We start from the raw sequence: 13,334 nt of genomic DNA on the forward strand, positions 1-13,334 counted from the left end.
AAGGAAACTGAGGCAGAGTTTAAGTGACCTACCCAGAATCACACAACAAGTACACAGCAGAGATCACATTTGAACTCGGGTCTTCCTGAATCTAGGATCAGTGCTCTATTTATTGAGCCAACCTTAAAAATTCCTTTCAAATATATAAATCTATGATCACAAGATCACAGAATCTGAAAATTGGAATGGATCTCTGTGATCAGCTAATTCATCCTACATCCAAAAGAAATCCCTAATATAACATATTTGACAAGAGAGCTAACTAGTTATTTCACAAACTGTGTTAACTTTCATACCTATCTCATAGGATTGTGAGAAAGGTGTTCTGCAAATCATATTATTATAGTTTTGTTGTTTTTTTAACCCTTACCTTCTGTCTTGGAGTCAATACTGTGTATTGGCTCCAAGGCAGAAGAGTGGTAAGGGCTAGGCAATGGGGGTCAAGTGACTTGCCCAGGGTCACACAGCTAGGAAGTGGCTGAGGCCAGATTTGAACCTAGGACCTCCCATCTCTAGGCCTGGCTCTCAATCCACTGAGCTACCCAGTTGCCCCCTATTATAGTTTTTAATCCACAGTGAAAGCTGGAGCTAAAGTACAAGTCAAACTTTGAGAACTATTTCACTTAAATTCATTACGTTCTACTTGTAAAGGATGGTTAATCTTGAATGCCTTTTATTTTTTTCCTTGCAGGAATAAATGTTTCTTAATTGAAAAACAACTCACAAAGTCATCTAAGGACACTGACTCAAGATAATCTTTTCCCCCTTGTTCTAAAAGGAGCTGAGTGAGCTCTATATAAGCTAGTTTTAAAATAGTTTGATGGTTGTTTACTTACACCTTCTTTAGCTGCTGAAGCAAATTTGCTTGCTCCAGTCGTAAAGCTGCTCCAGCCCTAAAAGAAAGGAAGAACCAAAAATCACAATACAATTAGTCAAATACATTGAGTCTCCTTAGTCATATTTTTTAAGAATTATAAAAGCAACTAACTATAACATCAGCACTGTATGTTTATGTTTTTCAATTATATGCCCTATCATAAAACTCTATTATTTTCATTGGCTAATATTGGACAACATTTTTACCATCAGTTTTTGCATTCAGTTTCAAAGGGAACTTTTGAAAATAGCTGGAATAAACCAGCTATCTGACTTATCAGACTTAGAGAAGAAAATAAGTCTCTGTTACTGAAAAGGAGAAAAAAGAAATCCTCTTGTCAACTTTTGTGATAATTAAAATGTTTTGGGAGTCACAATCTCTCAATTGAGCTTATTACAGCACAATCTACAATTAAAGGACAAATAAATAGGCACCTTTGAACAATTGTATAAAGAGAACAATGGTGATAGTGCCCCCTTCGACAAAATGTATACAGCCTGCCAAATTAGTTGGTACCATAAATGTTTATAATCTAGGTAAAGAGTTTTATTATGAGAAAAGTGTCAGTTTACTAAACCAACAGATGAATGACAAAAGGGATTTATCAAATATAAAGACCTTGAGAAACTAATATAATAAGCTGAACCTAAGACAATGAAACTTAATAGAGGGAAATATAAAATACTACACTTGGGTTCCTAAAAAAATAATTAACACAAGAGTAGGATTAAGGACAAATGATTAGAAAAACCTCAATGTAAAAAAGACCTAGGTATTTTACTTTATTTACTTTATAGTCAAGAGAATGAAAATGAAGGTCAACTACAACAGATGTTGATATTATAAAATCAAAGTGAAAATATACACCTCTACTTTCTGTTAAATGGGAAAACACTGTAATAGACTTTAAAATATAACCACACTATTAACTATACCATGTGAGGTTGTGGGGTCTTTAGAAATGTCATGTTGAAATAAAACATAGGGATATTTTTTGTAATGAGTCAATTATATGACACGTAACCAAAAAAGTATACTTAATCTTAGGCTGCCTTAACAAAGGAGTCTTCAAAAGGAAGGATGGAACCTGGCACTGCAGTATACACTTATAATCTCTACTGAAGAGGCTGGTAGATCAAATGAGCTCAGGGTTCTGTCAGTTCTATACTAATATGTGAGCCCTGGGGAACAGATGGTCACCGACATGTTGAAGGATGGGTGAACTGGCCATAGTCAGAAAAAAATGGTTAAAGCTCTCATGCTATTCCATAATGGGATTGGTTCATGGGTAGCTGCTGCATTTCCGAATAGATAGAGGAAGGGATGGAAGGAGGTAGGAGAGGAAGAAAGCAAGGAAAGGGAAAGAGGGATAATCTTGCTATAAATGGCCTAGGTGAATCTTATCTTCAGTTCTGTATACCATATTTTAGCAAGCACACTGACTAGTAGTGGGGAAACTGGAATGATTACATGATCAAGAACTAACCATGTTATTTACTTATTTAAACCCCTTACCTTCAGTCTTAGAATTGATATTCAATAACAATTCCAAGGTAGAAGAATGATAAGGGCAAGGAATATGAGATTAAATGACTTGCCCAGCGTCATATTTAGCTAGAAGGGCCTCAGGTTAATATTTGAACCAAGATTCTCCTGATTCTAGGCCTGGATCTCTAACCACTGAACCACCTAACTGCCCCCTCAACCATATTGTTTGAAGATCAATAGATAAAACCAGAGATAACCCGGAGAAGATAAGACTTCATGGAAGGCTAGGAATGATGCCATGAAAAGGTTTGCATTTGATGTGCTTGACATGAGAGGGCAGAAAAAGCAATGGGTATGGCAGATCTTGGCTAAAAAGTTTACTTGGAGAACAACAATCTAATAAATCATAGTTGTCACTCACTATATTGTGGTTCACTTATCATGGTTTTTGTTTTGTTTTGTTTTGTTTTGTTTTAAATCTAATTCTGTATCACAGAGTTATTACACTTATTGCAGCACACTATTGGCTGATGGAATGAAAGGCGACCAACCACAGCACTGTGTTCTGTATCCTGGGCACTGATTGGCTCAGTAACTGTGGGTTAATAAGAGTGTGGAAAAGGTTTATAGGAGAGTGGGAAGGGTTTATAAAGCCATAAAATATAAATAAATAATAAAATAAATATAACATCACTACTTCGCAGATTTTCATCTATTGTAGGGGTCTCTGGAACATAACTCCTGCAATAGGTATGGGATCACTGTATTTACATTTTGGGGTGGGGAAGGAGTGATCTCAATGTTCATTGTTAAGTGCATTTCTGAATTACATGGGTTACTAAATTACTACCAAATAATAATGAATGATAATAGTAAGTTTGTATTGATATAATAGTCTTAAGTTTACAACACGCTTTACATACATTACCTCAGGAATTTCCAATAATTTGCTCACATTTCTGCTGCCTTTAGTTTTAGGCCCGATCTATGATTTTATCAGGACAGGGAGCTTCCCAGAGAAGAAAACTCTTTTTACTAAAGCAGACTATTAACTCTTCTACAACTTCTATTCTTTGAGAATTGCTAGGACACTGTGAAATAAAGTGACTTTCCCAATCACACAGCTAATTATAGATAGTAAAGACAGAAATGCAGATCTAGATATCAATATCTCAGAGGTGGATTTGAATGTGATGCTAGTTCTCTATCCACTACATACTTGCTTCTCCACATACCTGTTCTGATAGGTAGCCACAACCAAAAAATTTAATGCTTAATGCATAACCTACTGGTACCATGCTGCTCTATACTAAATTTGGTTTGTCCTTAGAACAACAGACACACTGATACTAGTGATACTTGAGACCTTTTCAGATTAGTAGAGCTGACCAAAGTTTATGTTCTGTTATGTTCTGAAAACTCAGTCACCTTATTATTTGGCACTGAAAAAAACTTTTGTGGAGGATAACAAAAAATATTTAATCTCAGAATAACTGCAAACTTCCATTAGCATACTTCTTGTCCAGAAATACTATTTCTATCCATTCCACAGTCAGTAAACATGCCAATACCAGGACATCAATACAGTGTTTGGTCAGCTTTCAGTCTTATAGATCAAGCACAGTCCTCTGAGAGGTCTTCAAACTTTCATTACATATTCTCAATATAGTAAAGCAGAAATGGCATCATATTCATTTTGGAGGCACCTTATGCTTTTAGAAGAAAAAGTACCATATACATTTTTTTTTAATTTTTAAGCAAAATGTTGAAATATCAACTAAAAACACTTTTTTTTGAACTATGTATTTATTTTAAGTGAAAGTAAGAAAAGTCAAATCCTTTTAATGGTAAGGATGAATAGATCTTTTAAAAAAAAATCACAGGTAAAGAACTACTCATATTACAATGACTTTTGATAGAGGCACAGCACTGAACAGACCTTTTCTACCTTGACATTCTTGTCTCTTCAACTTACTTTATTCTACATGAAGAAAGAACACATTATTACAAGTCTCCAAAACAGGTCAGCACATGGGCTCCAAGAGAGAATTTCCTTACCGAATAGAGTGATGACATGGCGTTATTGAGGAAGTCATCATCTTTTTTCTGAGGAGGTACTGTGTTACCAAACCCAACATAGCGATTCTCTTGGCCTCTGAACCATTAAACATAAACAAATTAACTGAACACATCTTTTCTACAAGAAGCAAATATTATCACCTGTCAGTCTATCACACAATTACATGCCTTAAAAAAAAAAGATGAATTTAATGGTGCTGAAATAACTAATTTTACTGGAAACAGAATGGTGAACAAACTTTCCAAACATTTCAGGCAAATGCACCCTGGTCTATATGCTACCATGACCAAAGAAACTGATATTCAATCTTTTGCTATCATGTGTCAAATGGAGGACACCATTTCTCTAGTAGGATACAAAGAATAACTTTTTTTTCCCTTAGTCATGTATTATGAAGGGAACTCTACCAAAGATTTCCATTAGCTGGGAACCCTCGATCTATGTATAAGAATTAAAAGAACTTTGAAGTTCTAAATAATAAGAAAGTTCATTTGACATGATAAAATATGGTCTACTAGGGGGCAGCTGGGTAGCTCAGTGGATTGAGAGCCAGGCCTAGAGATGGGAGGTCCTAGGTTCAAATCCGGCCTCAGCCACTTCCTAGCTGTGTGACCCTGGGCAAGTCACTTGACCCCCATCGCCTAGCCCTTACCACTCTTCTGCCTTGGAGCCAATACATAGTATTGACTCCAAGACAGAAGGTAAGGGTTTAAAAAAAAAAAAAGATATGGTCTACTAAAATTCACTTGCAAATCAATAAGATTGCTAGAAGAAAAATAAGTTATTATATTCTTTTAACTAGAGTAACTATTAATGCTGAAGACCATTATTAAAATTTATCAAAACAGTATCTTGTTCATAATCAAAACCTGCACAAGAGGCTTAAACTTTCTTAACTCTACAAAGGATAAAATATCTCTCTTCAAAACATACAAAAAGTAGTACATTCCCGACCTATTCCTATGAACAAAGCACTCAGGATATAAATGAAATTAAAATATTAGATAACTACATGTTTATTATTCAGAAGGCCTCACCCTTGATATGAGTTGATATCATCATTCAACCAGTCTTCAAAAGCTTTGTCTGAAGAGGCAGCTGTGTTTTGAGATTGGCCAGAAGTACTGAAAATCAAGAATTAAAGGTTAATAGAACCAAATCCTAATAGAAAAAAACATATTTAGTTCTTTCAACATGTCATGGATCTGTGATAGATCTAGTGTGGACACTCCCATTTCCACAGACAACAATCCTCCCTAAACCTTAGCAAAAGGTCTCCATGAAATGCTATGTTGGAAAAATTTAAGCCTTTGCAGTTCCTCCCTGTGCTAAGTTGAACAGGCCTTTAGACAAGAAATATACCATTTGTAATTAGTCCTGTACTCAAAGCTCTATAGTTGGGAAGAGTCTGTCAAAATTTACACTACATTAGCATTGCCTTTGAGAACTTAGAATCGCTTCCATACTGGGCTATAACAGAGCAGCATGTAAATGGGGGTACAAGGACCACAGCAGAGAAGAAATCAGGGCTACCTAGTGAGACTGGAATGCTAATCAATTCAATGGCTATGGTCTTGTATCTTGTCTGTTACTTTGGGTATGATTTGCTTGGAAGGTAAAGCCACTATAACTTAAGAAACCAAGAGAACTTAAACTGTCTGAAATAAAGTTTGAGGAAATGCTGAAAGGAAGGAAGGTGACCCATTCTAACACTATACAAATCAAACAGTAATTGCTACTGTGATCACTAAACATGGAGAAGGGCAAGTAACAACAATTAGCTAGAAAATTAAAGGAATAAATGGAAAAAAAATTCCCAGTAATTAAAACAACAACAAAAACAGCAGTCCTCCAGAAAACCTTGAGAATTTTAAGAACCAAAGTTCTAAATAATAAAATGGTTCGTTTGATCTGATAGGATATGGTCTACTAAAATTCATCTCAAAGTCAAAACGTTTAATCCTGGCAAGAAAGCATGAATGCATAGTTTAAGCATAGCAACAATTTTAAAATAGAAGACAGAACTTTAAAACCAATTATCTTTCTTAAGACATATGGAAATTTAAGTATTTCTAGAATTCTATACTGGAGGTGAATTGAGAACCTACAAAAGAATTCCAGTATTATTTTAATGGGTCTGTATTTAAAAGTCATATACCGGTGAGCTGAGGATAAAGTCATTTTAGGCTGAGGTGGAGTCCAATTTTGAGCAGAAGATGTTTCAAGTGACCATTCTTTTCCTTCAGCTAATGTAGCTACCTAGAGAGAAGTAAATGATAGAATAAGAGAACATGAAGTCAAATAAGAATTTATAGATCATGAATTTCTGATTTACTTGTTTTGTTCAAGATATGCCTAACACAATTCCACAGCATTTTAAGCCAAATCCTTTCCTCCCCCCCAAAACAAACCAACAACAAAACTCCCATCATACCCAACTTCCTCATATGGCAGTTAATGTCCAGTTATATCATAAGTCAAATACATATATAAATATACACACACATTTTATACTTAAAATCTGTGTCACAATTTTGAAAAATTGAAAGCAATTTCAGAGAGCTCAACTTAATCAATTTAGTTCTACACATAAACCCCTGGGAATCCACTTACCTATCCCATCATGCAATGTGCCTCACTCTCCTCTGAGGAGAATACTTTTCTCAAGATGTATATGAGCCTTTCATGTTCAATTACTGTATAAAACTCAATGTTCTGCTCCCTCCTTCTTCAACTCCCTCCCCTGCACTAGAGGTAGGGAAGAAAGCATAGCTTGTCACTCTGTTTATCAAAGGTTATTTGTTTGTCCTATTATCAAAATCAACAGAGTAGTTACTATTAACACTGTTAGGCAGGCTTTTGACTGGAAAAAACTCTGACCTAATGACAGCTGCATCCTTAGTGATTTATAATGCCCAGCCTCTGAAGACTTTGCCAGAAATTAATTCAAATTTTCTACAAACATGTTTGATTTGCAAAATGATACTGCATAACTATTAGAGAAAGCACAAGCCTCACTTTTTAAGACAACTATGAGAAAACTTAAATTGGAGTTTATATTCCTCTAACCATACAGAAAGTTGACACTTGAGTTTACCTTGTCCCTAAAAAGGGCTGCAGCTTTGCTGTTGTATTTCTGTTGCATTGACCAACTGGGATCATAATCTTCTTGGGATTCTAGAAATTCTCGAAATCTGGCATTTCCCCCTGCCTTCATCTTCTCAAGCTCAATGTCCTTCCATTTGTCCATAGTAACAGAGCGCACAAAGCTAGGAACCAACACACATCCATTATCTAGACATTTCTTCATTTCATTTGTCCCCAAATAATGCTGTGTACAATGTTGAAGTTTTTCGTTCATTTGTTTGTTTGTTTGTTTTCTTAATTTCTCAATGGTAAACTGACCTGAGATGAACTCCTAGGCCTCGATGCTTCCCTGAGCATTCCAGGCAGATCCAAATTCCATAGGTCACACTCACCCACTGGGGATTGAATGCACCACACTCAAAACAGACCTGCAAATAAAAAACAATTTAATAGCCTCCACAACCATAAAGCAAAAAACAAAGAAGAAAAGAGTACACAGCCATTCACAAACAATAGGTAAAAGAAAGACTGAGTTGACAAGAGTTTCCAGAAAGGACAGCCAAAGAAGAATGAGAAACCAGATACGGAAGTGATTCAAAAACCATGGTGACATAATAGTCAATAAATTCAAATATATCAGACAGAACTTGTAGGATCAGAATGAGTTCAACTAAGAAAAGGTCAGTGGAAATAATAGAGAATATGGTTTCCATGAAGTAGTCCCAGTGAATCTCAAAATGTAAGATGTTATGGACAAAGTTGAAAGAGACAGATGGTAGGAAAAGACAGTATATCTCCCTTCTCAGAAATATGAATGCATAGGAACAGCAACATATAAAAACTATAAAGTAAATTCAAATTCAAATATTGCTTAAGTAAAGGCTATATAATAAACATGGTGGTAGTATGAGTATAGACTTTTCATCTGAAGTTGGAAGTTCTCTTCAAATGCATTAACATTTACTGACCACCAGAAAAGAGAGTATTACTCTATAGTGACATTTTTAACTACTATGTGCATAATCACATGCCTTAACTTTTAGGAGCTATGCTAATGAAAATGAAAATAGTATTATAAGGAAGAGCTCACTATACATTACACCATTAAAATGATTCATCACAACTAATCAAAGTTTCAGATGAAATACAAATCCTTACATTGTTTTCATCTTGTGCTCTGACTTCTTTAAGAACCTTCCTTGTTCTTGGACTTGCCATGATTCTGGAAGAGAAGGGAGAATATATATTTAAATTTTTTTAAATCATAACTCAATTTAGACATTGGGGGAGGTGAATAATTAAATCAAATGCACTGCATAGCAGCCCACTACAATTTGAGAAAACTCCTCAATTCCAATGAGGACTACATTGCAAAACTGCTAAAGATTATAGCCTACCTACGAATACAAATTTATTGACCTGTAGCCTTGGACCTTGGAAACATTATTTACTAAATAAACTTAAGTAAAAGAATTTGTTACTCTGACTCTGAGAAAGGGGGGCAGCAGTTCTAAGTAACCTAATGTTAGTGAAGATTCCTGTCTTTTGAGTAGAATTTAATTTTTAAATAGATTTTTCATTTTATATGTTATTTATATCTGGTATTCTATATTATTTCTAAAATATCATATTCTTTATAATTAAGGTCAATTGTATTTTCTTAAATTGTATGTTCTTAAATTGTGGCCTTTTTTTGTCATGCCACACAAGTAATACTGAATCAAATTTCCTACCTGAATGGGCCCTAATCTTGAGTTAACTATTTTTAAAATGAAGTGAAAAACTTCCAAAGAACTTAATCCCATCCATTGTTTCTTACAAATTTTTAAGTTATTAACTCTTCCTTCTCCCCTCAAGAGTAAAGGTATGACATTACAAAAATCACAAAGCTGTTGCAAGTAATGAGAAAGTAATGTCCTACTACCACATAATTCTCTTCCAAAACTCAAAAAATTAAGGAACCTTAAAGGCTAAGGGTCTGGAGAATTAAGTGATTTAGCCAACGTCAAAGAGGTAATAGGGAGAAAGACCAGACTTTTAACTCAGGTTTGAGTTCAATAGTCTTTCCACTGAACTAGGCAACCTCTTTATTTATTTAAAGTGTTAAAAAAAAATCTTTTAAAGATATAAATATGCTATAGAATTTTACTAATCACAACTAATCACAAAGACATATTTGAAATGGTGGTGGTTCAGTCATAGAGCAAGATTAGGAGATAACAGATGAATAGCCCAGGCACTAACAGCCTCAAAATACAATAAAACCTCCAGTGCATAGGGTGGATATTCTATGAAGGGATTAAAGACAGTGCCAATAATTTCACAAGTATGGAGAGGCTACATTGCACAGTGCAAAGAGTATCTATACTTATAAAATTGAAGTACAACAGATATTATGTATTTACATATATAAATAACACAAAGAGCTGCTTGGCATATATCAAGTATTTGCAATTGTAAGAAATGTAACTATGGGTTCACATATGGCCTCAGACACTAGGTGACTCCAGGCAAGTCACTTAACCCCCATTGCCTTGGATCTTCTGCCTTGGAAATAATATTCAGTATTGATTCTAAGGCAGAATGTAAGAATTTAAAAAAAAGAAATAAACATAACTAGACAAAAGCTTCTTCACTTTCTTCTTTTATATCTTTCTGGCCAAAGTAGATGTGGATTTTGTACTGTTTTATGGGGGGTGGGGGGGGAAGGCATTTCTTTTCTAAGCTATTGAATTTACCCATGTTGTCATTGCTATTACTATAAGAATTTATAGCTACATCTGCTATTGGGACCACCTTTTTCACCCCTCTCTATGAATTGCAACTGTGATAGACAGTATTATAGCAAGAAAGCAATGCAAGGTCAAGTGCTGATGTCTCACCACTAGCTCTGCCAACATAATTCATAAAGAAATAGGTAGGAAGCTATAGGAACATTATTACTGCCAAAGGGAAGTTATTTACTTCTCTACAGAACTGCTCTGCCTAAAAGAATGCAACCTCACCTGGTTTTTCCTTTTAATTCAGCAGCAAGAAGACCAATATAAAGGAATATGAAGCTTAAAGAACAGTGTCTTAATTTTTAGTGGAATGGTTTTAAGATGAATAATTCTCTTTCAGGGAGAGTTAGGTGACTCAGTGGATTGAGAGCCAGGCCCAGAGATGGGAGGTCCTGGGTTCAAGTTTGGCCTCGGACACTTCATAGCTGGATGACCCTGGGCAAGTCACTTAATCCCCATTGCTTAGCCCTTACTACTCTTCTGCCTTGGAACTAAAACACAGTACTGATTTTAAGATGGAAGTTTTTAAAAGTTTAAAAAGATACCAATAATAATAATTCTCTTTTACCACATGTTCTTTTTAATTATAGTTTGGCAACAATAGCACTAGCGTTAGTAAGAAAACATGCTGAGGTTAAAGCTTTGTTACAAGTTCCTTGTGAGAGCCTATGTACTCATCTGTAAAATGGATTCATCTGTCCAAATAACTCAAGAACTATTCATATGATCAAACTGGACTCTAAGTAAAAGGCCTTGAGAACTACAAATCATCATTTCAAATGTAAAGTTACTATTGAATACAACTACATTATTCATAATGTCTACTTCAGTTCTATTAATCATCCTGCAATAATTGACAGGATTATTAAAATAATTTGCTTTCCTATGAACATCTTTTACTATAACTTGATTCTAAAACAGCTTTAAAACTAGAGATAAGGGGGCAGCTGGGTAGCTCAGTGGATTGAGAGCCAGGCCTAGAGATGGAAGGTCCTAGGTTCAAATCTGGCCTCAGCCACTTCCTAGCTGTGTGACCCTGGGCAAGTCACTTGACCCCCATTGCCTAGCCCTTACCACTCTTCTGCCTTGAAGCCAATACACAGTATTGACTCAAAGACAGAAGGTAAGGGTTTAAAAAAAAAACCAAAAAACTAGAGATAATATTTAATCCTATTTTATTTTTAAGTTCATGTGTTAAACTAAGACTATTCATTCAGGATAAAACGAGTATGCCAAAAAAAAACTTTTCAAATTTGAAAATGTTTAAGTATTACTACCAAACCATTATTTTCAGCTAGGTCTGTTGGTTTTGTTTTGTTTTTTCAAATTCAAATCTGCCTTCTATCAACTCCCCCACAAAAAACAACTGTCTTCACTTTTAGTCTCTTTTAACCCTAAAAGTATAATTGTTTTGTATCTGTACTGTCAATTCCATAAAAACAAGAACTATTTGTCTTTCCCTTAATAACTCTTTATCATTCAATTAGCATATCATTATTAAATGCCTCTATTTGGAGGACACAGAACAAGACAGTAAAAATAAGTAAAAATTACTTCCTTTATAGAACTTACTCTATAGTAGGTAAAGCTCACTCAAGCAAATACAGTCTAGTTTGGATAAATGGATAGAAGAAAAAACAAAATGAAACATCAATGAGAGACTTGGCAATTTTGAATTCCATATAAAAATAATCAGAACATTCCCTTTAAGAAAGGAAACTGAAAAAGTTGGCTAAAGTGATCTTTGTGACTCTCTTGACTGAACTGTAATAAAACTAAGAACTAGAACTTCTGAGATTCCAAAGGAAAAAATGATTAGTCAGTCTTTTTATAGTTAGAAAGGGCCTTAGACTTTAACCTAATAAAACCTCTTCATTTTACAGCTGAGAAACCTGAGGCCATGTGATCACATGTAAACTTGCAGAATCAAGAATAAAACTGCAGTTTCCCAATCCAAAATGCTCTTTCACTATAAAGCAAATGTTTAAATTGTGTCTTCGGGAAAATCTCAAAGAATGAAGGACGATGATAATTTTCAAAAAGACAAAATTAATTTACTTCTCAATCACCCCTGGAATATGGTACTTTTGCTAAGTAGATCAAACACTTGTAAAACTTGGAAATGTTTGAGTTCATGGGCAGAAAAAAAAATCAAAACACTTTAGTCCAAACAGATTCGGTCAATGTATTAACATGTTTAGAATGTGATATACCCAATGCTGTTTGCTCTATATTTACCTGTCCTGGGTTAGTCTAAGTAAATTATATAAATGGTATGTCACTTCTAGGCATTTAGTATATAAATTTCTAACGATGACAGTTACAGAAACTAAGACCAAAATAAAGGGCTTACTCTGTCATCTAGTCTACATTTTTAAGGTCAAATATCTGTTACAATAACTGGAACTTTATTCTGATCCATGGGGATAAGGGTGGGGAGCTGTGCAAAACGGGCAGATTATTTTATGATTCAACTTCTTAAATTGCTGAAAGACAATCTTCTCTGATTTTTTTCCACTGTGACCCAGGGAGTTCACTATTAGGATAACTTCATCATCCTATGAGATAGATCTCAAAATCCTTGTATTCTACCTCATCATTCTCCTATTAGCAAGTGGGGCCTGAACTCCAAACTTCTATTTAAGATTGAGAGCTCAGCTCAGAATATCTCATTTCTCAACTGTCTCTACTACTTTGGGACTTTTCTGATTCTTCCATGTTCCTATCCTAGGGACCTTCTCTCTCTTCCTCCTCCCCTTTCAGTTTCCTTTGGGGTTCTGTCTGCCCCCATTAAGCTGTAAAAACTCCTTTAGGGCAGCCTCTCCTTTTTACTACTTTTTTAAACTTTTTACTTCTTTACTACTACTTTTTTTTTTGTATCTCCAGTACTTAGCACAGATCATGACACATAGTAGAAGTCTGATAAATGTTTATTGACTTTTGAGGGAAAGATGTTTCAGGTAATACCTGGGCAGATTTTATTTGACAGTTTTCTTTTCTATTTTAACCTTCATCCAATGAA

The 13,334-nt window shown here is 34.9% G+C and overlaps 1 protein-coding gene across 3 annotated transcripts in view; it reads right to left on the reverse strand.

The window, feature by feature from the left end:
- Positions 1-13,334, reverse strand: part of ARFGAP1 (ADP ribosylation factor GTPase activating protein 1) — a 32,747-nt gene that overhangs the window by 17,513 nt on the left and 1,900 nt on the right. For all 3 annotated transcript variants that reach the window (XM_001368036.4, XM_007475567.3, XM_016427821.2), the window contains exons 2-8: positions 8,691-8,754; positions 7,851-7,960; positions 7,543-7,714; positions 6,604-6,704; positions 5,483-5,569; positions 4,424-4,520; positions 837-893 (exon numbers count right to left, since the gene is read on the reverse strand). In XM_001368036.4, coding sequence (XP_001368073.1) covers positions 837-893; positions 4,424-4,520; positions 5,483-5,569; positions 6,604-6,704; positions 7,543-7,714; positions 7,851-7,960; positions 8,691-8,750 — 684 coding nt within the window. In that variant the 5' untranslated portion in view covers positions 8,751-8,754. The remainder of the gene's footprint in view (positions 1-836; positions 894-4,423; positions 4,521-5,482; positions 5,570-6,603; positions 6,705-7,542; positions 7,715-7,850; positions 7,961-8,690; positions 8,755-13,334) is intronic.

This window comes from Monodelphis domestica, chromosome 1 (assembly GCF_027887165.1).
Source record: "Monodelphis domestica isolate mMonDom1 chromosome 1, mMonDom1.pri, whole genome shotgun sequence".
In the NCBI taxonomy this organism is placed as follows: Eukaryota; Metazoa; Chordata; class Mammalia; order Didelphimorphia; family Didelphidae; genus Monodelphis; species Monodelphis domestica.